The sequence below is a fragment of the Melanerpes formicivorus genome, unplaced genomic scaffold (assembly GCF_026170545.1).
Source record: "Melanerpes formicivorus ecotype bairdi unplaced genomic scaffold, bMelFor1.0.p_v2 SCAF_1, whole genome shotgun sequence".
Taxonomy (NCBI): Eukaryota; Metazoa; Chordata; class Aves; order Piciformes; family Picidae; genus Melanerpes; species Melanerpes formicivorus.
Genome location: NW_027142353.1, coordinates 69272490 through 69299951, shown reverse-complemented (window position 1 = coordinate 69299951; position 27462 = coordinate 69272490). Strand labels below are relative to the sequence as shown.

Below are 27462 nucleotides of genomic sequence, written 5' to 3'. Positions count from 1 at the left end.
GATGGCTATAAAAATCCAGCACTCCACATTAAGATCATTACTAAATTGCTTCAGCAATACTTACTGATGAGGCAGCTTCTGCAGAACGCAATTCTTCCTAATGAACTGGGGCTGCAAGAGAGCAAAAGCAGCAGCATGAGGAAAGAGAGATGTGCAGGTAGGCTTGGATGCCGAAAGGCTTCAGATTTTGTTACTACAAAAATAAGCTCTGGCTAGCTTCTCTTTGCCTTTGGTGGAGAAAGTAAGTAAACCTGTCCTCTCCTTTGTTACAATTGCAGTTAAATGACAAAGCTGATGGTATGAAATATTTGTCACATCAGACCAAATTCCTCCATCTTTGGAGCTAAACAGACCACTGACATTTTCACAGTATCACTAAGGTTGGAAGAGACCTCGAGGATCATCGAGTCCAACCTGTCACCACAGGCCTCATGACCAGACCATGGCACCAAGTGCCACGTCCAGTCTCCTCTTGAACACCTCCAGGGATGGGGACTCCACCACCTCCCTGGGCAGCACATTTTGGTTGACAACATCTTCTGAGATTGTCCTTTATGAATTAAGCTGGAGTTTTATGTTATTATCCAGTTGCCTACCTGGGTAGGTTCAGACTGGACATTTTTTTCATGGCAAGAGTGGTCAGGGGTTGGAATGTGCTGCCCAGGGAGGTGGTTGAGTCACCAACCCTGGATGTGTTTCAAGGTCATTTGGATGTGGTGCTTGGGGATATGGTTAAGGGGTGACGCTTGTAGAGTAGGGTTCTCGGTTGGACTTGGTGATCCTGAGGCTCTTTTCCAACCTGAATGTTTCTGTGATTCTGTGATCAGTGTCCTCAGATCTGACTAGAGACAGTGAGTGGAATTCTGTACCATTATGGCCTTGTTTTTTTATCATCCTCTCTCATAGGGCATCAATCTTTTTGTTGTGGTCAAAGGTACTTCTGTGGCTTTCATTGAGAGTCAAGAGCAATTCTTGTGACTTACTAGCCTGCCCCTGAGCCTGTTCTTGTCTTCTGTCACTTTGGCAGGTTTAACTCTGCAACCTCTCACTGCAAAATCCCTTTATCCACTTCCCCTACCCAAACAGACAGAAAAAGCTTTTAATTTCTGTGCTTAGCTGCTGGATAAGTAATGGATGCACCTCCAGGCTTGGCTCATGCTCTGGGTGAGAATCAAGTAGGTGATTTCTAGAATTCTGTGCTTGATTTATCCTATCCATGTGGAAATACTTTAGAGGAAGTTGCTTACTAAATGGATTTCCCAGCTACTTAATGATCTCCAGTGCACTGCTGAAAAGTTCCTTGGAACATCTTTTGCCACAGGCTTGCATGGAAAACTGTCATGTCTGTGCTTTGGGATGCTATTTAACAGTGCTTCCTACTCCTTTTAAGATCCCCAGGACTTGTCTCCACCACTAAGTGCTGCTGCTGCTTTTTTCCTTTGGCTGTGACAAGTGTTACACAAGTTCCCCAGTGTATCTTGTCCAACTTCTTTTGCCAAGTCTCCATCTTTCTTCTGACCAAGTGCAATGCAATTACAGGAAGGCTTATAATTTTGTCATTATGGCATGCCTTTGTGTTCCTTTTTTTCCCTTTAGATCATTATTTTCTGGGTCAGGGAATAGTTTCATCATTTCCCTTCCCATTCCTGAGTGCTGTTGCAAGGGGAGTCACAGAAGTTCCCTTTCATTATGTTTGCTACTGCTGTTTTCATCAGGCCAGCATAAGAGAGGGAGGAGATGCAGGAGAAAGAGTAGCAGAGTGTTAATTGTCTCATCAGTCTTTCCAGACCCATGATAAATCAAAAGATGAGGAAGGAGAATGGCATCACTTGCTACACTGCTCACCTGAGTCTGGAAAGAGCAGCTTCTGCAGGCAGGAGTCCAGCATCTTTTCCTGTTTTCTTAGTGGAGGTGTGGAAATATTTTTAGGGAGTGGGAGTTTTCTTGGCCTTTTTTCACTGCCTATCTGTTCCCTGTATAAATTCCTCAGGTAAATTCTAGGGAATGATCGTGCTCAGTCTTTCACCACTTCTTTAATAAATCATTACATGACTTCCATTTTTGTGAGCCTGATTTTACATCCTGATGCAACAGAAGATATATTCCAGGCTCCAGTATCCTGCGTGGAATGTGTTCCTTGACATGACATCTATAGCAAACCACAGCCCCTCTGGAAGCAGTGAAACTATTTGTGGTTTAGAGATGTGCTTTACAGCTCCAGAGCACTGTTGAGAGGGTAGGTAGTTGCCAGCAAGATGTAGGAAGTGCCTCCCTTTGTGCTGGCATTAGTTTTAACTGAAAGGCCATTTGTGACAAGGCTGCTGTCGTGACTAAAACCAGCAACAGAGGGACAAGACCTCAGCCTCAAATGAAGAACAAACCAGGCCTGGCAGCCCTGAAAGAAGTTAAGCATTTTTACACCTGCAGGAACTGATGGTCTCTATCCCAGACTATCAAAATTTAGCTCATGAAATCTGAATGCTGCCAATGGTTGGTTTTGAACAGACCAAAACCAGACCTTCGAGTGGTATGAAGATAAAGTGCCACACTGCAAAGGATAAGCAGAAAACTCATCTTCATTGAAGTGAACAAGAGGAGCCAAGAGCCTATAAAGCCTTGAATTTGCTTTCTGAACCCCAGGGAAACAAAAGGGAGATCTCTTTACAAGCACCTAGGGAAAGTTTGCAGAGCACTGATTACCAGAGGATGCCATACTCCTCTTCTGCAAATCCTTTGCACATTTTTCTCAGGTAACATCAGGTGCTGGGAGGGTTTAACAGTGAAAGTGGTCTGAAAAAAAGCAAAGATGTAATTCATCAGGCACAACTGTAAGGTGCCTTCAGCAGAAGTCAGCAAACAATCTACTAAATCATTCTTAAGAGAAAACTGTAGTGAAAAGAATTCCACAGAAGAGTATCTATAACTTTGTCATCTGTATCATCTTGTCTTTTGCACACTATTCTGTGATGAAACACTCAAATACTATATTGGGATTTATAAATTGAGGTATAACTTATAAGGCTTAGGAGAAATCCTTTCATCCTCCACAGGTAAAGCTTTGAGCTTTCCACCTCAAGAGGAGTGCAGGCCAGTTGGAGAGGCTGCAGGGGAAAGCAGTGAAAATGATCAGAGTTTTAGCAAGCCTACCCTCTAAGGAAGGAATAACTGATCTGAAGTCATTTATCTGAAGTACCAAAGACCTAGAGGGGGGTTATGGGCCCCTGATGATAATCTTCTTGCCTTGCAGCACATCTTTGATGAGTGAGTTTGCTCTCTGTGCCCCTTAGGGAGAATGTGGAACAAAATTTAGTAGACAAATTGTGATAAACAAGATTTGGACTGGATTTAGGACAAGTAAGGATTGTGATGAGACAGCTTACCAGGCAGGTCTCCAGGTATGTAGCACAGGAAGCATCCAGGTGCACCAGGCAGCCATTTGTTAGCTGTGATGCAATCACAATTAGTTTGTCCTCTGGTCACAAGCACAGAGTAGATGTTCCATTGAGTTTCTTCCAGCCCCCAAAATTCAGTGTCCATAACAAAATTTTCTCATGTCATTGCAGTATGAAGAGTCAGTACAGGGCCATTAAAACCCTGCACCTGCAGAAATGAGAAGGGTGTCTTCCAGGACAAAAAAACCTGGAAAAATACTTCCTTTTCCTGTCCTCAGGAGGAATTTAGTCTTTTTGATTCCTTTTCCACATGTGAAAGTGTTAATCAATACTGGAATAGACAGTCTGCATTTATTCACATCCAGCTAGGCTTTCTCTGGCTTTTCAACTTTTCTCCTGCTCAGGCCAAGGCTGGACTCCGTAGGAACCAGGCTGGTTCTTCACCACAGTGCTCTCACAGAAGGTTTCAGTATTTGTAGCCTGGCCAAGAGCTTTTTGCTTTGAACTGCACTAAATCTTTAATGCTAAGGCTTGACTTCATATCAAATACTTCTGTCCAGCTCAGGTCAGAGATGAGTTTCTTTGCACCGAAAATTGCTCTTGTAGGCTTTGGGTTCTACGTTTGTGGGTTTCACTGGCATCCAAATAGCTTCCTAAAATTTCCAAAGGATGACCTAGAGGTGGCCTGGGAATGCATGTTGGTACATTCATTCTAGCCCCCAGGGTTTCACTTCTCATTAGGAATGCTGTGTACACCATCCCCAGGGACTGGACCTACACCTTACCTCTGGCATTGCAGGGAAGCTCAGGGACTGTTATTAGCTGAAATTATTAATGGGAGGGCCATATTAATACCACTTCTACACAGATCTCCTGGAAAGCACTGATGAAAAATACTAGGGAATGTCTAAGAGAAAATCTTGAGTGCAACTCGAGCTGAAATAGTCACATTGGTGTGCTGTACCTGAGTCTCAACACTACTGAGCACAAGCTCTTAGAAAAGGTTTCATGGTCTCAGATCAGTCTGAAAAATCCCTGTATGTCACATATAGATTCACATTGTCTCTCTAACATGTATGCTAGAGCACAAGGCCCTTAGCAAATAGTTAGCATCATTTGAATCATAGCATGGTTTGGGTTGGGTCACCAAGTTTTAGATGACCCAAACCATTTGGTCAATGCTTTAATCCTATCCAATATCCCTCTATGAACAGGGACATCTTCAACTAGATCAGGTTGCTCAGCAACTCATCAAATCTGACCTTGAATGTTTCAAGGGAAGAGGCATCCACAGCCTCTCTGGGGAACCTGTTCCAGTGCTTCACCACCCTTGCTGCAAATGCTTTCTGCCTCATACCAAGTCTAAATCTACTCTCTTTCAGATTTAACCCATTATACCTTGTCCTGTTGCTACATACCCTGCTAAAATGTTTGTCCTCATCTTTCTTATAAACTCAGAAGTGTCTGATTATGCTCTGTGAGATTGTAGAGTGCCTCTCCTAGGCAAATGAAGCGGTTTTGGTTTCCCTTGTTTCAGCAGCAGCAAGCTGGACTGAGGGACTGTAGTGGCAGTACAGATTCAGGAAGCCAAAGGAAAGCACAGGAACTCATGAATCCATTTTGGGGCTCTCTTTACCTTACTCCTATGGTTCAGTAAACACCACCTCTTTTCTTTCCCTCTATCATTTATGTACTTGTAAACTTTTCACATCAGAGCTCTGTAAATTGCCTTGCATAAAATCCCCACAGAATTGCTTGGAAATTTGTGTCTTGATTTCTCTCTGTATTTTGTAAAAGGCAGCCAGTGAATGGCTGACAGATTATTTATGGGTTAATTGCAGCTGGATGAGAGGCTACAAGATGAACTTTGATTTCATTTTGTATTTTCAAGCTTCAGCATAATTGGCAAAGAGCTTTTCAAGAAAGTATTTCTGTTCAGCTTTGCAACAGGGAAAAGAAGATAAATACTCAATTCCCCTCATCAGATGGAGGATGAACAAAAGAAACTGATGAGCCTCTCCCTGACATTTCTGGTTGTTAAACAGATCTCAGAATGACAGACTGCTCCTTCTGTCTCCATTTTATTGGTGACAAATGATTAAATATTTGCATGGAGGAGCCATCTAACTTAGAAGGCAGTGACCCAACTGTACTCAGTTAGATGTACTACCTTGTGTCACACAACACAAACCACATTTGTTCATGCAGTAGAATAGTTATCTACGGTGTCGGGTCGGCAGGCTTCGGGAGTGAATCTTGGTTGGAAACAAAATGGCAGGAAAAACACAACTGAGGAAAAATAACACCTCCTGAAAAGGAATGGCTGCTTTAAAAGGGAGCTTGGTGTGCACATCTACAGGAACAAATGCTTTTCATTTATGTTATTAGGAGGTGAAGTAACTTGTGCTGCTCTCGATAATGACAGCAATTTGTGCAGAAAATTACGTGGGCACTGCTCCTTACTGACAGACACACTGTGAGCAACTGTCAGCAGAAACCTGCTTCCCATCCCTGCAGCAACTGCTCTGCTTTGGGCATGGAAAGGGAACCAGATTGCATCATCTGAACCCATGTCAATATGTAATGTAGAAAAAGAAAGGCAGGTTCCTCAATGGTTCTCAGCGCAGGTTCCTGTGACTGCCTGCTTTGCTCTCGGCACTGCAGGGAAGCCTTGGGATGCTGTTACTCTTGCTTTGTCCCAAAGTTCTGTCTCTCAGTGTGTGTGGCACCAGGAATTAAACACAGTCTGAGTGTGTGTGGCACCAGGAATTAAACACAGTCTCAGTGTGTGTGGCACCAGGAATTAAACACAGTCTGAGTGTGTGTGGCACCAGGAATTAAACACAGTCTGAGTGTGCGTGGCACCAGGAATTAAACACAGTCTGAGTGTGTGTGGCACCAGGAATTCAACAGAAGCAAGTGAAATTGAAGAACATGAGCAGTGGGTGAAAGAGCAAAGAGCATCATGATTGTGTCTGCAATGCCTGGTGAGATGTGCCACGGAAAGGGGACGTATCTTGGCTTCACACCAGGGAGATCAAACTCTGCCATGATGATCACTTTTCCAAATACTTCTCCTCAGAATTAAAACCTCAGAGAGTGCATTGAGGGAAAATGGCAGACTCATAGCATTGTTCCAGCTGGGAAAGACTTCCAAGATCATGGAGTCAAAGCATCGACCTAACACGACCATGGCTGTTAAACCATGAAGTTGAAGTAACTAAAGATGCAGTAGAAGTACATAAAACTATGAAAGCATATTTATGGTAATGAGGCCAATTGCCTTAAAAACTTGTGTTAGGAAAAAAGATACAGTAAAGGTAATTTGGTTTCCCACTGCTTTCAACCCCTGTGAATAACTGCACTCTGAAGGTTTCATTTTGACAAGGCATGGTCCCAGTGTACCTGCCAGAGCAAAGGCTGGAGGAATACTGAATACACTTTATTATTACACTGCTTTCTTGCAGTAACAGCTGTATCTTAGCTCTCAGGACCATTACAAACCCATGAGTCCTGACTTCTCCTGTTCTGTTTTAAGCTTAGGAGAGCAGTTTTATTGTCCCCTTCACTTCCAGTAGGACTCATGCTCTTAACACATATTTTAGTGACTTTGTTTTGGGTGCAATGCCAGCCTAAATAGCCATTTCTGTCCTACTCTATCTACTTCCCCAAGCTGAGCTTGCTGAGCAGCAGTCACAACATGGCACTGCTCGCCATAACAGTCATAGCTATGCAATAAAGTGTCTTGTGCTGCCACCAAAAAGGGACATGGGAGCCTGACACCATCCTCAGCTGATGATCTTAACTGCTGCTATCTCTGTAGATGCTGGTGAGTATGCAGCTGGTCTGTGATTCAGAGTAATTTGGGTTGGTTTTCAAGTCATTTTCAGCTTGCCAATCCATTTGGCTAGAATGCCCCCTTGGTCCTGAAGGGCCAACCCCCCAAACATGCCCTAGCCCAGGCAATGGTCTAAGCACCTGTGACTGTGCTAACCTGGCCAGTTCCCAGGGTCCAGATGGACAAGGCAAATGTACAGCAGGTGTGACTAACATTGTGAGCACCTGTGAATGTGCAAACCTGGACACTTCCTGGGGTCCAGATAAACATGTACCACGTGTAATTAACTTGGTGACACAGCTGTGAACTGTGTGTGCCCCTGGCCAGGTTTGGATGTGCCCCATCCCATAGGTCCAGTGATCAGGGTTCTGTGTTGCCAAAGGGCATTAGCTGTCTTGGGACAGTATTTGAACCAGTCAAGAAGTCAGGCAGCTTGCCTTGTTCTCACCAAGCAAACAACAAGAGCCAAATGCTACCTGAGTAGCAGCTGAAGAACCTGCTCTAGCAGACCAACAACTTCACCCAGGCCTTGCACCAGGACCAAGGCAGAAAGGGGAAAAGCTCCAAGGGAATTGAATCCCAGAAGAGGCTACAGCCCAGCGACTGGGCACAACAAGAGAGAGGCTCCCTAGCCCTCTCCGAGCCAGGGCCTGCTGGAATTATAGCCACAGCATCTGGGAAGACACCAGACAGAGGAGCAAGCTGTCAGTGCCCAGCTAATCTGCCATGGGATCCCATTTGTGGGAAACCCACAGACCACAGCACCTGCATTTCCAATATGAGTTGCTGCACTGGAAAGGTTAGATCTGCGCTGGAATCATTTCACTGTCTTTATCTGTGCAGTGTAAAACCCACAACCAAACAACAGAACCTGTGAGTACATGTTGTAGGCAAGTTGTGGTGGGGTTTGAAGGTGCCACCACCAGGAAATATTCATTACAAAATATATTGATATATACATTTTTATGACACCCCTCAAGCCAGGCAGTGGGGAGCTGTGGCCAAAGGTAGGGAGGAGAGCAGAGTTCTCTCTTTGGCAGTAGTGAGGCTTTAGGTCAGCATACAAGAATTTAACAAATGCAGCCTACAATCCTCCACCTGGCTTTCTGCTGCTAATTAGGACAGCTGGCTGCTTAGAATCATGGAATCATCATCATCATCATCATCATCATGGAATGGCGTAAAGGGACCTTCAAAGATCATCTAGTCCCACTGCTCTGCCGAGGGCAGGGCTATGTTTCACTCAAAGCCCCCCATCCAACCTGACCTTGAACAATTCCAAGGATGTCTTCCTCATCTGTAGTCATTCATAGTCCAGATGATTTTTGTCCAAGTGAATGAAAAGGCAGCAGTGAGGGTGGGATGACAAAGAGGCAAACCCCACAACACAAGCCCCCAGCCAAACAGACATCTCTTGCTAAGAAAAATGCTGCTAATGCAGGCAAAAAATAGCATGAGGGTAGTCGTTAGGAGTCCATGCCTGTCACATCCAGCTATGCTTATTCTGTGCTTCATTTATTCCCTGCAAGATGCAAATAATTCTGTCACACAGGCAACCAGCCAGATGATGTCTATCCTAATCAAAAATGCTGAATTTTAGGGACTCTGCATCCAAGGACCCTTGTGGGTGCACCAAAAATGTGCCAAATCTTCCTGCATGAGCAGGAAATGATTGTGCACACAGGCTGCAGCTGTAGGCATATGCAAACCTGGCATGGAAATGTGTGAAGAGGGAAGCTGTTTCAGAAACTCAAACTGCAAGAAGTTAATCCTGTTCCTAAGTAGCAGACCTTAGATTTATCTGCTTTACATCACTAAACTCACTTAACATGAGATGTTTAGACTTGGTCTATCATGCAGCTTCTCCTGAAAGAGCTGAACTGCTTGCTGTATAATTCCTGGAGTGTCAGTATGTGCCAAAAAGTGAAGCAATGTTCTCTTTCTTGCCCTTAGTCTGGTAAAATTGTGACAGCATGATTTCATATTTTCAGTGAACTCGAATCCTTATTAATGCTGTAAGACTCAGCTTATTGTGAATAATCACGAGAGCTGTCTTCTCTCTTCAAGAGAAGTTTTCAAGTATTCTTGAGAACTACTGCTGTGCACTTGGTGGTTTTCTGTGGATGAGGGGATCGAGTGCACCCCCATCAAGCTTGCAGATGACACTACATTGAGCAGGAGTGTTGGTCTGCTTGAGGGTAGGAAAGCACTGCAGAGAGATCTGGACAGGCTGGATCAATGGCCTGAGGCCAATGGGGTGAGGTTTAACAAGACCAAGTGCTGGATCCTGCACTTCAGTCGCAACAATCCCAAGCAATTCTACAGGCTTGGGGCAGAGTGGCTGGAAAGCAGCCTGATGGAAAAGGATCTGAGGGTGCTGGCGGATGGCCACATGGGCATGAATGAGCCAGGGTTGTGCCCAGGTGGCCAAGAAGGACAATGGCATCCTGGTCTCTTTCAAAAACAGTGTCCAGCAGGAGCAGGGAACTGATTGTTCCACTGTATTCAGCCCTGGTGAGGCCACAGCTTGAGCAGTCTGTTCAGTTCTGGCTGCCACAGTATAGGAAAGACATTGAGGTCCTGAAGCATGTCCAGAGAAGCACAACGAGGGTGGTGAGGAGTTTGGGGGGGGGCATGTCTATGAGGAGTGGCTGAGGGGGTTGGGGTTGTGTAGTCTGGAGAAAAGAAGGCTAAGAGGAGATCCTACTGCTCTCTAAAACCTGAAAGAAGGTCGTAGTGAGGTGTTGGTCTCTTCTCCCAGGTAACTAGTGATAGGACAAGTGAAAATGGGTTTAAGTTGTGCCAGGGCAGGTTTAGATTGGATATTAGGGAAAATTGCGTGACTGAAAGAGCAGTGAGGTGTTGAACAGGCTGCACAGGGAGGTGGTGGAGTTGCCACCCCTCTAGGTGTTCAAGCAGCATGTAGATGTGGTGCTTCAGGATATAGTTCAGTGGTCATGGTAGTTGGGTTACAGTTGGATTTGATGATCCTTTCCAATTTTTATGATTCTGGGAAATTCATTCCTAATTGATTTGTGTAAATATAAAAGCAGACAACAAACATTGCTGCTAATGAGGCTCTAGGCAGATTTCCCTCGCTTGCTGTTCCTTTCCTTTTCAGCTATATCTGAATGAGTGTATCTTTAGGGATCATATACACAGGCAAGAATTTGTGATGGGGAGGGCCTTTCCCTGCAAAGCTGAATAATGAGGGATGGACTGTTCTCATCTGCATGTTGCAGACATTTTGGCAAATGGCTACAATATCAGCGATGCTCAGCAAGGTCTCTTCTCAAGGCCTTGTTAAAGATTACAGGAAGATTAGCTTTACTGTTACAATAGTGTAAAACCAAAGCTTTACCCACTGTACCTACAGCATGGTTGTTTTCAAACCTCTGCTCACTGCTTTGCAGGCATGTTAACATTTGCATCATAATCCCCTCCTCTCCTCTCCTCTCTGGCTGGAGCTGTAAAACAGGCTGGGGTTTTGTTAAGCCAAGGGATGCGACCCTGTGTCATGAGAGCAGATTCCTTCCTTTCTTGATGTAACCAAATACATTCAGCTGCAATGTTTGACTTCAATGTCCAGAGAAGACAAAAGCACTCTGAAGAGAGCTGCAGTTGTTTACATTTGCTTCTGAGGTCAGAGCATCATAAATCAGCAAAACAAAGCCCTGAAATATCCAGAATTCTTTTTCTCCTACATTCTGGACCCCTCTGCATTTCTGACTGCTGCGTGGTTCAGATGATGCTGATGAACTCCTTGTGTCTAAAGAAAAGATGTACATGTGAGAGGGGACCTGGTCAGTGTGTATAACTATCTGAGGGGTGGGTGTCAAGTGGAGGGGACCAAGCTCTTTTGGTGGTGCACACTAATAAGACAAGAAACCACAGGTACAAACTTGAACACACAAGATTTCACTCCAGCATGAGGAGAAACTTCTTTACGGTGAAGGTGACAGAGCCCTGGAGCAGGCTGCCCAGAGAGGTTGTGGAGTCTCTTTCTCTGGAGACCTTCAAGCCCACCTGGATGCATTCCTCTGCAAACTGCCCTGGGTGATCCTGACTTGGCAGGGGGGTTGGACTGGATGATCTCTGGAGGTCCCTTCCAACCTCTGATACACTGTGATGCTGTGATACTGTGGTCCTGTGAGATCAGTGTCCCTGTTCTCACTTCAAGTGAGTAGCAAGAAAAGACCTCTGCAGATTTCTTCACAGGGTTGCCCTTCACGAGTGTGTTCCTATGTTTTCAACTTCAATTAATGTTGTCTTTTTTATTAAATGAAGAAAAGGTAAGATTAGAACCATTTTATTGACATTGATTTAAAAAACTCGAATTGGCAGGGTTTAAAATTCATGCAGAGAAGGCAAGCTGAAAAAACCTGACTGGTTACTTTCTATGCTATAAACTCCAGCCCTGGAGAAGAGTTCTAGGGCCTCTCTCACTGAGGTGATGGCAGGGTCCAGTCCCCCAGAGGGACACAGCAGTGTTGTTGTGCAGTCAGTGCACATTTGCAAGGAAGTTTTTTCTTCCCCTACTGCATACTCACAGCTGTCAGCCAGCTTCCAGCCATTGCCTCTCTCCTGAGCATGGTGGCCATGCTTTGTGTCCGCTCCACTCTGACCCTCAGCAGAGGCTGTGCTGAAGTCTGGCATCTCTGGCTTTCCAGCACTATGGGAAGGTGATGCACTGACAGCCAGAGAGTAGAGATTAATGAAAATGATAACTATAGAAATGTCTGTGGGCAAGAACAGAGGAGCTGGGTGAAAACTGCTGGACAAGTAGCTGAAGGCATGAGTGCAGAGTGACACACACTCTAAATGGGCCAAGCCTTTTCTTTCTGTAGAAAGCGGATTCAGAGAATATTCTTCTCACCTGCTGGCACTGAACACAATTTTTATTCTGCCTGATATCAACTGGGAAATAACTGAAAACACCAGGTAGTTCTGAAAAACAAATAGTGTCAGAACAATAAGGAAGGTGCTGGAAGATTTTAACCCAAGGCCATTAGAGAGCAACATTAGATAACCATAGTCTCAGCGTGATTTGTAGGGGCTTAGGGCTTCCTCCCAGTTATGGCTCATATCAAATGGTTGGATGAGGAGAGAGCCCTCTGTGGGTCTGAGAAAGGAATCAACCATGGCAATGAAAGTAGACACCTTTTAAGTGTGTTATGAATGTTAGTTAAAGTTTTGTGAATCATGCTGCACTTTAGACTGACTTTTTCCTCCACAGAGCGAAATGCAGTCACGTTTTATTCATGCAAGATCTTCTGGTATAAGCTGCTACCTGAGTCAGGAGAGGAATTGTTACAAGGACTCACTCAGATAAGTTGGCAGTTGAATCTACCCCTGCAACACAAAGGAGATGAGATAAATCAAGTGACATTTCCTGTGTTTGAGATTACTAGATTCTGGGGAACTGATTCTTGAGATACAAAAAACCAAACCAAAACAAACCCAAAAACTACAGTAAGAGGATCACAGGATGTGAGGGGTTGGAAGGGGCCTCTGGAGATCTTTGAGTCCAACCACTCTGCCAGAGCAGGACCATAGAATCTAGTGTAGGTCACACAGGAATGCATCCAGGCGAGTCTTAAAAGTCTACAGAGAGACTCCACAACCTTTCTGGGAACCTCTCCCAGTGCTCTGTGACCCTTCCTGTAAAGAAGCTCTTCCTCATGTTGAAGTGGAACCTCCTGTGCTGTAGTTTACATCCCTTGCCCCTTGTCCTATCACAGGCCACAAGTGAGAAGAGGCTGACACCCAACCCTCATACATTAATATTTACATATATATTTATATTATTTATATCTATATTTATATCTATATTCATATTTCAGTCTTTTCCAGACTAAAAAGCTCCAGATCTTCATAAGGCATGTGCTCCAGTCCCCTAATCATCCTTGCAGGCCTCTGATGGGCTCTCTCAAGTAGGTCACTGTTCTTCTTGAAGTGGGGAGCCTGGAACTGGATGCAATATTCCAGGTGGGGCCTCACTAGGGCAGAGTAGAGGGGGAGGAAACCTCCCTCAATTAGCTGGACACACTCCTCTTAATGCACCCCAGGCAGGATCCCCTTGTCCTTGGCCACAAGGGCCCATTGCTCAGCTCCACCTTGTAACATTGAATAATTCTTGTGACCAAGTATCTTCAGTTTTGTTTTGTTATGTAATTATCTTTTTTGTGTACTGAATCATAAAGGAATCTTCTGTCAGCAGCAGACACTCATCACCCCTACCTGAAGGGGGGTTGTAGACAGGCAGAGGTTGGTCTCTCCTCCCAAGCAGCCAGCACCAGAACAAGAGGACACAGTCTCAGGCTGCGCCAGGGGAGGTTCAGGCTGGAGGTCAGGAGGAAGTTTTACACAGAGAGAGTGATTGCCCATTGGAATGGGCTGCCTGGGGAGGTGGTGGAGTCACCATCACTGGAGGTGTTCAGGAGGAGACTTGACAGGGTGCTTGGTGCCATGGGTTAGTTGATTAGGTGGTTTTGGATGATAGGTTGGACACGATGATCTTGAAGGTCTCTTCCAACCTGGTTTATTCTATGTAATTCTATGTAATTCTATGACTTTCAAAACCCACCTGGATGCATTCCTGAGCAGACTACCCTAGGTGATCCTGCTTGGGCAGGCAGGTTGAACCCGATGATCTCTGGAGGTCCCTTCCAACCTCCAATAACCCATGATACTGTGACACTCTAATACATCACAGCTGCAATAAGCATAAAAAGCTCCCACAGTTGTGATGTGCTACTTTTAAGTATGTGCTATATTTCTCCTCCAGGAAACTAAAATTGGCAGCTAGAGACTAGAGCAAAGGGGCAGAGGGAGATATCTCCTGCTGCTCCTCTGTTTATAATTAACCTTGCTTCAGTTTGTTTATTCGTGTAGTGCTAAATATAACTGTGGTACCTGTCAAAACAAGTCAATCAAATTATACCAATCAAAGCACTTTATATTACCCATGTTCCTTTCCTCCCTCCAAGTGGAACGTGATCACTTAGTAACCTGTATTGGACTTCATTGCTCCAGCTTTGACGCTTTCATTGGTCAGTTCATCAATATGATTGATGCCCTTCTCCCTTTCAAAGGAAGACTATACCGGTATGGGCTCAAAAATAAATCAGCACTGAGCTATGTTTTTAGTAATTGAGTGCTGTAGAAGTGGCTGGTCTGTGGCAAGGCAGGAGCTGCCTCAGTTTGTGCTCCTCATTGCCTTGCATGGCTGCTGGCAGAGGCATGGTCAGTGCGTCACGTCGCACAGCCAGGCTTGCGGGGCCAGCAAAGGTCCTCAGTGGGTGAAGTCGCTGCAGGGTATGTTCTAGTTTTGTTACCTAGGTTTGCTGCCTGAAACAACAGTTTCATAAAACCCAGATTCATACAGGGCTCTGTAGCAATTCATTTTGTTTCACAGCTGTAGGAAGTGATTGTGCCAAAAAGCAGTGAGGAATCATAGAGGAAGGGGAGTGCTATTTATTTGTGACATCTCCCAACACGTTACCCGGTTACGCTCTTTCTCTCCTACATTTCATTCACTCTTCATTTCACCCACATCCTCACAAGCCCCAGGATGCCTGTGCCAAGGTGATCTGGCTCACTCATGTGTGACACAAAGGACATGGGACATTGAACTGATACTACAGCTTGGCATTTTCTTCACTGGCAACCGTGGACTGATTTTGGACAGACTGTTTATACCCTCTAGGAGTCCACAGTTGTTATGAAGCGATCCTTTACATTCAGTCTCTCTTTCTTCAGTCTCTAAGGTTCAGATGAGGCATCTGTCTCTCACTTGTTTGGTTGGGTTTTCTTCATTTAGTAAACACATCTTTATCACTGCGATCCGCCTCCCTGTTGGGGTTACAAGCGGAAGAACAGCCTTCCTCACACGCTGTGGGCTCGCTGCCAGCACCCCCTGTTACAGTGCAGGGTCCTCTGCTGACAAGACACCTGTGCTGTGGTCTCCAACACAGTTCAGACGTTCTGTCCAGGGTGGACAGGAAAGCCTCGTTTTTAATTGTGTTGCTAGAAACGTTCTGTGTTGCCAGTAATTGTCTCTTCTTTCTTCTAGTTCTTACATGGACATTTCCATTCATATTTTAGCTATTCCTAACCTAAAATTTCTGTTACAAACCCTCTGCATTTTGTGGCTTCCCTGAGGTGTTCTGCGTTCAACAGGTCACTGTGTTGGAATTATGGATTTTGTGTCTCTAGAGCATATTGGTTTGGTTAACGACCTGCAGATGCTTTCAATTACATTTTAAGGTTATGGTTTAAATGCCACTTTCTTTGACTTTACCATTATAGCTACTGCAAATCACTTTTAATTACACTTTAAGGTTATGATTTGAACACCACTGTCTTTGGCTAGGACTGTGAAGCTCCTTTAAGCTGACATTATCTAGCTGCACTTGATCTTTTAAGCTTCCCCTTTGATTCCTGGAAATAAATAGGCCCATGGTGTCCCTTGTGTCTTAAATGGTGATTTTATTATTAGCACACATGTTGCTGAAATAACCATAGAGGGAGTCTCCATACCTGCCTTTTACTAGAAACGTGGTTAGAACACGTGGTTGTAGGTAGTGATGCAATAAAACTGTGGACACAGTTGCCTTAGTTTGAAGAGTGGGCAGAAATTATATTTTACCCCACAAAGGAGTGAAATAAAACCACTCTCACATGGGGTTGGAAAGAGTTGGAAGCTTAAATGGAAGCACTTTCACACCTGCATACAGCAATTGCAAATGCCCAAATTCACATTCAGTCTCAGGCCAGCCCTTCCACCTGGCCCTGCAGTAACCTCTTAAAGCCAAAAAACTTTTTCAAAACCTCCTCCAATGAGGCCAAAATCCCAGGACTCCATTTCCCTCCCCCCCACCTCTCTACCCCCCATGCCTGTGGGCCCAAAAGGAGTAGGAAAAATTAGCTTTTCCCCAGCAAATCAGGCCAAAATCCTCCCCCCAAATACCAAACAAGAGATGAGGTCTGGCTGGGAGAAGAGAGATAGAATGAGGAAGAGGGCAGAAAAGACAGTGATGTCCTTTCATGTAGTGGAGGAGATGCAGGCATGATGGGATGAAATAGCAGAAGATTGCAAATCCCTGTCCCACTCTGGCCAGCTAGACTGGTCTCTGACCCGCAGCACTGGTGCAGCCAATCACATGAAACAGATATAGTCCTTGGTTGCCGTGTTCTGAAACAGCTATGACTGAGACCTGGGAGGCTCAGCAATTGGTTTGGCTGCAACTTTTGTTTTCTTTTTCCTTTTTTTTTCCCTTTTTTAATTTTCTTTTCTTTTTTTTAATGGCTTCACTAATGTTTTAATGTTCTATTTACTGATATCCCACTGGAAAATGTGAATGAATATCCTTGACCATCATTAGTATCAGAGCTTTTTTCCTCAGTGTCCAGTTGTGATGAAGATGAAATCATGGGATGTTGTGTGTGGTACCAGTAACGTCTCCTGTCGTGTTCCAATATTGTACATTGCTATCCACAGGGTCAGTGATCAGCATTTATGGAACAAATGAGGTTTATGAGCATCTCTGCACTGAAAAAGGAAGGAAATAGAGTTTGATTAGTCTTTCCTAGTTTACACATTGACCTAACCTGATGTACTGTTGATTGAACTGAGTTTAACTCAGTGCTATTAAGTCTTGATCTCTTTCTTTTTTTCCTTTGGGGTCTTCTCTTTTTCACAGAGCCATAGAATCACAGAATGGTTTGGCTTGCAAGGGACTTTTCAGGGTCATTTGGCCCACCCCTGTTTTCCATTGGATCAGTTTACTCTATGCTCCATCCCGCCTGATCCTGAACACTTCCAGTGATGAGGCATCCACAACTCCTCTGGGCAACCTGTTCCAGTGCCTCACTGTCCTCCCTGTAAAAAACAACTTCTTTCTTATCTCCACTGTAGGTCTGTTCTCTGTATAGGTCTGCTCACCTGTTGTCAGGAAATTGGATTCTCTCTCCGAGCTAAGGGATTCTGTTGAAGCAGATCGCACGTAGGAAAATAGGAAGTGAGAGGGAGAGCACGCCTCAAACCAGCTCCTGATGTCTCTGTTCCGATGGCCATGTTTCCTTATCCACAGAATTCAGTAAGGAAAAGAGTCTGTAATTAAATATGCCATTTTAATTACTTTGTAAATTCAATGGAGCAAAGAAAAAGACCAAGTTTAGAAAACATTTCTCGCTCCTCGTGTTTCTGAACATTTGACTGATTCTCTGTTTTTCAAATAGTCTGAAGCTGACATGAGACTAAACTCTTGTAGATAGTGAGAAAAGGCATTCACACCAGAGATGCACAAACCTTTCTGAGGTCTTGAAACACAACAGAAACCTGAAGACTTCATGGAGCTGAGACTCCAAATCAAATTGTGAAATTTTATAGCGCTGATCTCCCACCCACATCTTCCCACATCCAGCCCCCACCATTTCAGAAATCAAGAGTGTGATTCATATTCTCTCTTTCAGGTGTCCCTTTGAGATGAAGTGAATCATCCTTTAAAAGCCCCTAATGAATTGCCATTGATTATAAAGGTAGCATAAATTGATTGCATCGTTGTCTGATGTCATTCTCCACACGAATCCTATCCACATGTGTTATTGTAGTACACTTTCCTAGGGCCTTAACTTGTAACAAAAGTCATTTAAGTGAAGTTAAATTGACCTTTGTTCCATTCCCCGTTCTTCCTGAGGAGAAATCTAAATAAGGCAAGTACAATTAGGCAATGAAACTAACTCATCAACAGGAAAGACATGGAAAATCTCTCTCTTCTTCAGCTGTCTCTCCTCCCTTCTCTTGCTTTCTTCCTGACAAGACTAGCATCCATCTTGTCCCTCTCTTTTAAACGGTTTCATAGGCAGTGCTGGGATTTTTGATCCCAAAGGCAGACCCTGCTTACAAATGCAGTGTAGCTCCATGCACTGCAACCCAGCAACATTTTACATGGACTTGGAGAAGTGGAAAAGATCCTTTTCATCATTGTAAACTTCAGTTTTGTAGCAGGAGTAGCATTTGTCAGTACACCATCACACAAACAAACAGCAAGCGCCAGCACCCAGCTCAGGTTCACAGAAAATGGAAGGGATTCGCTCTGCTGTTATTTGCTTAGACTGTAGCAGGACCAGGCTGAACCAGGACCCCCTTTGAACGAAATACCAAACAGCTCTGTAGCTAGAAATGACCTTTACAAGCAGGCAGCGTTAATAAGAGAGAAAGAAGAAGACTGGAGCATAACATAACCTAATCTTCCCAAGGTCATGCCCTGGGTGAGCAGTAGAGCTCTCTGACTACACTGGTCTCATCATCATTCAGGAATACTCTCAGATATTCACTCTATGGTTTGGGGGTCAAAAGAGTTATGTCATGGAGAAACATTGCCCAATCATCGTTCCCTGTCCACAGGTAAGATTTGAAGGAGAATTGCCGTTCCTGATGTTCTCTCAGTATAATATCCTGTTGCTCCTTTGTCAGTACTCTCAGGGTAATGAACAAATTCTTCCTTGCTGGAGAAATCATAATCTTTTTTATCCTTACAGTTGTCCTGGCAATAGTGCATAAATAATAATGCTGATCACCAGCTTTAGCTGAAAAACCAGCTAGGGCTTTGTTTGAATGACCCTGCACTCCTGAACTCCCTTCATGTGCCTTGTTAGCAGCCATTTCAGTGCTGTTTCAATTCAAGAGGTTTCTGTTTGTAATTTACTGCTTTTCTAATTTACTGCTTTGACCCTGTCCGTGAAGCAGTCCATTATTTGATGTGACCTCACATCTTTTGTAAGCTAAAGTAGTAACAGAATGAAATTAATATGAGAAAACTATTTATTTATTTTTAACCCCAAAATTCTTCTCTCTGCACTCTGCTGATGGCAAGCTCGTGATAAAATGCCAAGCTCCAGGGTTCTGTACTGCTGCATCTTACTGCTCAAGCTGCAGCTATTGCTAACATATTTGTTTTAAGAGCAACCAAACAGCATGGAATTCATAGATGAAACTAGCAATTATTCCCTAAATAGCTATAACTCTTTTCTTCTCTACAGCTAAAATAGAAATGCCTGGTTGAGGCAATAATCTGAGCAGATTATTGCAATATCAGCTCATTTGTCCAGATGGAAGTGCCCATTAGCTATGTGATCTATGGAAAATCAGGTGTGGGAATGAAGCACAGTAGTTCCTCCCTTTTCTCTGAGTGAGAGATCAAAACATTATTCTGAATGAGAGTAATGATTGTCTGTTTATGCAGTGTTCCAGAGGACAGGAAAAGTAAGAAGAGGGTGAAGCTGGATTTTTTATTCTTCCCCCACCTCACATTTCTTTTTCCTTTTCTCTTCCTGCACTGTGCTGGCATGTATTATTGCCATTGTTCCAGAGCATGACTTTGTGGGTACTCATCCAGGAACTGCACAGATCACTGCTCAGCAATGACATGCTTAAAAAGACCATTGCTTTCTTATCTTATGAATCCAGAGCCCAAGGTATTGGTGTCCTAGAAAAACATGTGAGGCAGATTTTAATCCAAATATCTACACTATTTATCTTCCTCTTTCAGAAACCCTTCACTGTGGTACTACAGAGACTTAGCAAAGGTGCAGCGCACCTCTCAGAGTATTTTTTCAGCTCCTGTGGACAATCACAATGCCTTTAGTTTTGTTCCAGTGGATGGTGATGTATTTTATACCAGTATGTAATAAACGAACTCCAGGCTTCAGGGTCTTACTGCTAGTCGTGGCAAGTGGTGCCATAACTTCTTGACTATAGGCTGCACTAGCTCTGGGCAAGTCGCAGAACATTAGGGGCTGGAAAGGGCCTCGCAAGTTCATCTAGTCCAATGCCTCCACCGGAGCAGGATCATCTATCCCGGATCCCACAGGAACGCATCCAGGCGGGGAATCATCTCTGGCTGGGTTCTGTTTGTCTCTACCTTCCTCTAACTGTACATGATGAAGAATTTTCTTAATTGACTTCTGACTGCAAACTTCCAGGGAAAGTGAAAACGTTAACCCCCTCAAATATCTCTCTGTTTATTCGCATTTCTGTGACCAATCCTGTAATTTTACAGTACATTAACTCTGTGCTGCTCTTGCACTCCTCTTCAATGTTATGTGCTGTACTGCTAGCATTGTGGTTTCCTTATCTTTTCCAGGTCTGGGATTCAGTATTGCAGGAGGGGTTGGAAACCAACACATCCCTGGAGACAACAGCATTTATGTCACTAAGATTATTGATGGAGGAGCTGCACAAAAAGATGGGAGGTTGCAAGTCGGAGACAGACTTCTTATGGTGAGTATGACAAATTGAAATCCCCATTTCTTTGGCTGACAATTCACCACACAGGACTTCCATCCACCACACCTTTACTGCAGGCAAAGCTGGCATCTTCTGTAATAGTTGTGAGTTCTGTTATATGACTTCTGTAATAATATCCTCATCATCTTAGTCTTTTTCCCTTTCTTTATCTGAGTCTGCTGTTTAAAATCAGTTATCTGGAAACCCAGTATTTTGTGAAGAGAAGGCAAGGGGCTATATTCTTTTGACAAGCCCGTAACTGAGAAGGGAATAAACATTATGAATAGCAGTGATAAGTGAAATTGCACCAGAAAATTTCAAAACCAGGGTTTAGCCAAACTGCTCACTAGAGCAGCACTGATTCCACTGAGAGCTTTAGGAGAAATGGGAGATTTGAAAACACACCACTCCGTTCCCATGTAGCCACTCTCAGTGGATGACTGCCTACATTTCAGTATATGCAGCAATGCTTCATATCTATCTTCCACATAGATGTTAGAAAAAATACATTTCCATATTTCCTTGGAAGTGTGCTTATTGTTCTGATGGATCTCAAGTCAGGAAACTCTTGCTGCTATTTGCACTGTTAGCAATCCTTTCCCACTCGTAGAGTTTGTTTAACTCTTTGTTTAGGAGGAAATCCTGACTCTGGTGAATCAGCAGAAGTTAATCTGTGTCAAGCTGTATTCATGTCAATGCATTTGTATAGATTTCAGCAGGTAGCAAAATGCTTTTTGAATGAGTGCCATGGAAAAAAATCACGTGCTGCAGTAGCTCTGCTTTGCAGCATGATGTCTGAGTGCTGAAAACCGCCACGACCTTTCAGAGCTGCCTGTGAGACTTTGCCTAATTGAGTTCTTCTTTATTTGGCTAGGGACACTGTGTCCCAGTCACGTGTGAAGATGAGAGCTCCTTTCATGCAGGGTATCAAACAGAACTGGAAGGCACTTGCTTGCTGGGTTGGTGACTCTTTGACATTTTTTAATTAACCCAAGTGGATAGATAAAACAGTTTAAGGATCAAATGGTGTTATCAAAATCAGAGCCAAATTAAGCTACAACTCATAGTCTCTTTGGCATTTCGTTTTTGCTGTTTCCCAGCACTGTAAAATTCAAGTCACTGCTGATGTTTTGGCTCTTTTTTTTTACATATAAATGTATACTTATATTTGAAATGATTTTGTACCTCCTGGCAAATCTGCTTGTGCTCAGCTGGTGCTTTTCTCATGAGGAGAATTCCTCACAGCTTTTATGCCATCTGTAAATTCAGCTTACCTTACTCTTTAATGCCTCCAAACTCACTTGAGGTAATACGCCCTGTCTATATCTCTCTGTCTATATGCAAATGCAAAGCCCCCAAATTCACCATCTCCAGTGCCATTTAATCAGAATGAAACTGTATAGAAAAACAATTCTCTGTCACCCCATTGTGGATAAATTCATTCTTTCCAGACTTTGATAGGAGTTGTCTATTAAACACTTCTCTGTCTGGAGCTTGGGGTTCACTGCAGTCAGCTATAGAGGTTTCTTCACTGTGACAAGTTTGTACCCCTGAATCTTGCTTCTGAAGATAAGCAGAGGTCATTCTCAGCGTGTTTGACATCTGTTACATCACTTTCAGTCTCAACCATTTATTTACTTCCTCTCATCTCCTTTTATCACTGCTTGAAGAATGAGAAAACAAAAAAGCAGCAATCCTTCTCTCCACCAGTTAGGTACTTCCAGACCAAGGTTTTTGCTGCTGCTTAAGAAAGTCCTAACTCAGCTTTCTCTTTGTACACATTAACCATTGCATTTTTGGAGACAAGTCTACAAGATCCAGATCTGTTTCTGAAGTTCACACAGAGTGCTGCCACGTTTGCTGTTTCTCTGCAACAAGTCACTCTGGATTGCTTTAGAGCTTCTGTACCTTCAATAGTTTTTCTCTTCCACTTTGTGTAGTGCCTGGCAATTTATGGCATTAACTTTGTGTTCCTTTGTGGAAAGTGAGTGAAAGAATTCTTTGCTTTCTTTTGGCAGGGTATCAACACAATATTGCCCCTCTCATCTGTATGATCCTGCTTCTACTTCACTGAGTATTGATTAGATATTTGAACACCTCCCTTGCTTTTCCTTTCTATTTCTCCTTTTTGATAGTGCAGTCTTGTGGGTCTTTGTTTTGTCCATCATTTACCTATAAAACTCACCAGAATCTGTCCTCCTTCTGGAATTCTCAGCAGCTGCTGGGACGCTGTTTCCTCTTTGTGTCTGTGTTCTGACAAGACTGTGTAAAACACTCCCAGATCCCAAAGAAGGAAACAGAATGCACTATAATGTAAGATGCTGCAAAATCAAAGCTAATATTGGAATGTAAAGCAATTAGCTGCCCTCTGAGCACTTTGCAGTGTGATGACCCTACTGTTATGAGATGCATACTGCTGGTAGTGTGTTGAGCTTTCAGAAGATGTGTTATGTAAGTACTGAGCACTGTGAGCATTGTGAAAGCCACACCAGGGCATGTTATGCAGTTATGTTTCGCTGGCACTGAGCTTGAATTTAAGGCTTACTATCCTGAGCGCTTGAACACAAAAATGCTCAACTGTAGGATAATCCAGAGGTGTCCATTAGAAAAATTAGTGAGGAAATGTAAGAGTGCTTAAGCCAAAAACTGAACTCACAGGTTTTTCTAGGTGTGCATGAAAGGAACAAACCAGAACTTGGCTCTAAAGATTAACAATTAGGAGGAAAATACTCCCTTACTCTATTCTGTGATAATGTCTGTGGTAATGTCTGCTGGTGGTGGTAGTGCCTGTGTGAGAATGCAGCTGCACCAGGAGCCTCAGCTAGGTTGCTTCTCTTTGCACTGGAATGGAGCAAAGGCAAATCACATAGCATAGAATCACAGAACCATAGAATGTTCCAGGCCAGAAGGGACCTCCAGAGGTCATCTCATCCAACCTCCCTGCAGTCAGCAGAGACATCCCCAACTACAGCAGGCTGCCCAGGGCCTCCCTGAGTCTTACCTTGAATATCTCCAGGCAAGGGGCCTCAATGTCCCCCTGGGCAACCTGTTCCAGTGTTCCACCACTCTCATAGTGAAGAACTTCCTCCTGATATCCAATCTAAATCTGTCCTCCTCTAGTTTGAAGCCATTGTCTCTTGTCCTGTCACCACAGGCCCTTGTAAACAGTCTCTCCCCATCCTTCTTGTAGGTCCCCTTCAGGTACTGGCAGGCTATTAAGTCTCCTCAGAGCCTCCTCTTCTCCAGGCTGAACACTCCCAGCTCCCTCAGCCTGTCCCTGTAGCAGAGGTGATCCAACCCCCTGATCATTTTTCGTGGCTCTCCTCTGGACCCTCTCCATCAGGTCCAGGTCCTTCCTACTCTGAGGGCTCCAGAGCTGGATGCAGTACTCCAGGTGAGGTCTCACCAGAGCAGAGCACAGTGGCAGAATCACCTCTCTGGATCTGCTGGCAATGCTGCTTTGGATGCAGCCCAGGATGTGATTTGCCTTCTGTACTGCAAGCTCACATTGCCTGCTGATGTCCAGCTTCTCACCCATCAGGGTCCCCAAATCCTTTTCCCCAGGACCCCTTTCTGACTCCTTATCCCCCAGTCTGTGTTGATAGTGAGGACTGCTCATGCCCAGGTGCAGAACCCTGCACTTGCTGTTGCTGAACCTCCTAAGGTTCACTTGCTCACCACCTCTCCAGCTTGTCCAGGTCCCTCTGGATGACATCCTGTCCTGGTGTGTAGACAACAGCTTGGTGTCATCTGCATTCTTGCTGATGGTGATAAAAACATTAAACAGCTCAGGTTGCAATAGGGACCCCTGAGGGACACCACTGTCACTGCTCTCCATCTGGAGTCCAAGCCATTGAGCACCACCCTCTGGATGTGACCACCCAGCCAATTCCTTATCCACTGAGCAGTCCACCCATCACATCCATATCTCTCCAACTTGGTGAGCAGGACGTTCTGGGGGACCGCGTCAAAGGCCTTGCAGAAGTCCAGATAGATGACAACCATAGGTCATTCCTTATCTACTGACATAGCCACTTTGTCACAGAAAGCCACAAGGTTGGTCAGGCAGGACCTGCCCTAGTAAAGCTATGCTGGCTGTCTTGAATCACCTCCTTGTCCTCCCTGTGCCTTAGCATGGCATCAAGGGGGATCTGTTCCATGATCTTCCCAGGCATGGAGGCGAGGCTGACAGGTCAGTAGTTCCCAGGGTCCTCTTTTCTACCCTTTTTAAAACTGGGTGTGACATTTCCTTTCCTCCAAGCCCCAGGTGAGGGAACTGGAGGAGGCCATGCTGAAAACTCAGGGTCAGCTGTAAGCCCAGACCATGTTGCTCAGGACTTTACCCCATCAGATCTCCCAACTCCCCCAGGATGGAGCTTTCACAGGCTCTCTGGGGAACCTGTTCTGCTGCCTGACTCTCTTCATGAGAAATGCACTTTTTCATATAACCTGTTTGACATTCTCTTGTTTCAACTTGTGCCTGCTGTCTCTCACCCTATTACCACATGGCACCTGCAAAGCTGAGCTCTGTCTTCATGCCATTCCTGCAAGCACCGGGGCTCTGCTTTATATTGTCCCCAGAGGTGTTCCTTCCCCAGGCTGAAATGCCCAGCTTCCCCAGGTTCTCCTCACCAGGCCAGTGTTCCAACCCCAGCCAACCTGCTAAAACTAACCTTGGCTTGCTCCATTTTGTTATCTTTCTCGTAGCCCAAGGACCAAACCTGAACATGGTATCGAGGTACAGCCCAGTGATTGGCAACAACTGGGGAATAATCCCTCCCTGGATCTTTTGGCTCTGCTCCTGCTCATACATTCTAGGATTCTATTGACCTCTTTGCTGCCAGGACACACAACTGGCTCATGCTCAGCTTGCTGTCCACTGGAAGCCCCAAGCACTTTTCCATAGAGCTGTTGCCAGGCTGTCAGTGCCCAGCCTGTGTTATTGAGTGGGGTTAGCCTGTGCCAGGGACAGGACTTGCTGTTTCTCCCTGTGGAGCTTCATAAAGTCCTTGTCAGCCCCTTCCTCCAGCCTATCCAGCATGGCAATCCTGCCCTTGAGTGTATGGACTCCCCCCACTGTGAGCTGTCATCTGCAAATGTTATGATAGCACACCTCTCACCTCACCTCTTCTAAGTCATTGTTAGAAATGATCAGGAAAAGCTGAAGAATGGTTTAACTTATTACCTCTCAGATAATCATGTATTTGATACCATCATCTCACTTTGGAAGAGTGTATCTACAGAATGGCAGTGTGATGAATCAGTGTCAACCTGTGTGGTTTTGCTAGTACAAAACAATGCTGATAGCTAGAGGCAAGGTATTCCTCAGGGGGAGCTCTGAAAACCTTAGGCTCCAGATTTCAGCTAATATTTATCGAAGTTACAGCCTTTCCAAAATGTCTCTCCAACACACCCTTGCTTGTTTGGGACACATCCTGGTGCTTCTTGGCTCAGGGCTTTCTGGGTTTATGCTCAGAGGTTTTGTTGGATTCTGGTTTGTTTGCTTGTTTGTTCTGGAAACAGAAGGAAGGAACAGGAGTCACTTTCCTTGTCAGAAAGCAGACTTGTTTTCCACCCAGTTACATGCTGACCAAAAGCATCCTATTGTTGGGTGATTTCATGGGCCTGCTGTGGGGTTTTGCCTGCACCATTGTGGTTATATTCCTTACAGGATCCTCTACTAGTTCCTGTTGTGGTGTTTTTCAGACTAGATATTGATGCAGGTTCATGTTTGTGTTAAAATGATTGGGGCATATCACTCAAGATGCGTCCAGAACAGCATCTGGTTCGGATCAGAAGTGCCCTTTTAATGTGACTTTGGCTGTCTTGTGGGCTGGTCTCTCAGGAACCAAATTGGATTTTTGTAAATGGAACTTCAATTGAAAATATGGTCCATGAGCACTCCTGATCATCACTGCACTGCAGCTGCAAACACATTCAATCAGCAGAGCAGATGTAACTCAAACTTACCCGCTTTGAGGATGGATGGCAGGCATGCCCTACCAGCTGCACCCTCTGTTGCTGCTAGTGCACACGTTCTTTGCTCAGCTAGGTGCACCCAGGGTTATGCTGCTAAGCCAGCTGATGGGGTATGGCCATTACCCAGGTAGAGGAAGAAAACAGTGTGAACAGGTCATACCTGGCCTGCAGAATGTCCTGGGTGACTGGCACAAAGGAATCACACTGGGGAAAAAAGCATTTGTAGGTGGAGTGTAAACTAGGACTGAACCATCTCAAGGGGTTCAGTGGCTGCATCCCTTCTGATACAGTGCAGGACTCTGAGCCAGATTTGCACCATCAGTGACTCTGGCCTCACAATGTTCTATCCAGCATTCAAAGGTAGATTTGCTAGCATCCCAGGGGATTCCTTCCAGTGACACTCTCAGCTTCACACTTGTATCATCCTCATGCCACTGTTGGCCTTGAACATACTTATATTAAACCCCAAATCAGTGTAAACTATGATCAAAACTAAAGGACACTGTGCAATCACTAGCCTGCCTGAAGCCTGCATCCCACTGGTTAGTCTCATATTTGTCTGTGAAGCAAACACTCTTGCATTTTTCTGCAGAGAGCAGATCTGGTCCAGGGTACTTAGCCCACAGCTATGACTAGTCTAGGCAAGCTCATTTCAGAGGGGTTAACAGACTGTGTCACCTGGAGATAGCCAGTGTCTTTCTGTTCAGGGTCCAGCACTTGTACAACTGCTTCAGGAGTCCAGGGGATTACAAGCAGTTAGTTAATGCAAACACATTTACATCCTTAGGACAAGTGATCAGCCTCCAGCACTGCAAAACATCTCACTTTTTGCAGCCTTTGAAGTCATGGTGAGCCTTCCAAAAGGCCACCAGTGCTCTGCATGCGCAGCTGGCACGACACAGTGTGTGCTAGCAAGTGTTCACAACAGGGCTCAGGAAAGTCCACTTCTGAAGCAAAAGCAG

The 27462-nt window shown here is 44.6% G+C and overlaps 1 protein-coding gene across 28 annotated transcripts in view; it reads left to right on the top strand.

The window, feature by feature from the left end:
* Positions 1 to 27462, top strand: part of DLG2 (discs large MAGUK scaffold protein 2) — a 1097405-nt gene that overhangs the window by 781359 nt on the left and 288584 nt on the right. For all 28 annotated transcript variants that reach the window (XM_068146154.1, XM_068146173.1, XM_068146144.1 and 25 more), the window contains one exon: positions 20379 to 20515. In XM_068146154.1, the coding sequence (XP_068002255.1) occupies positions 20379 to 20515 (137 nt within the window). The remainder of the gene's footprint in view (positions 1 to 20378; positions 20516 to 27462) is intronic.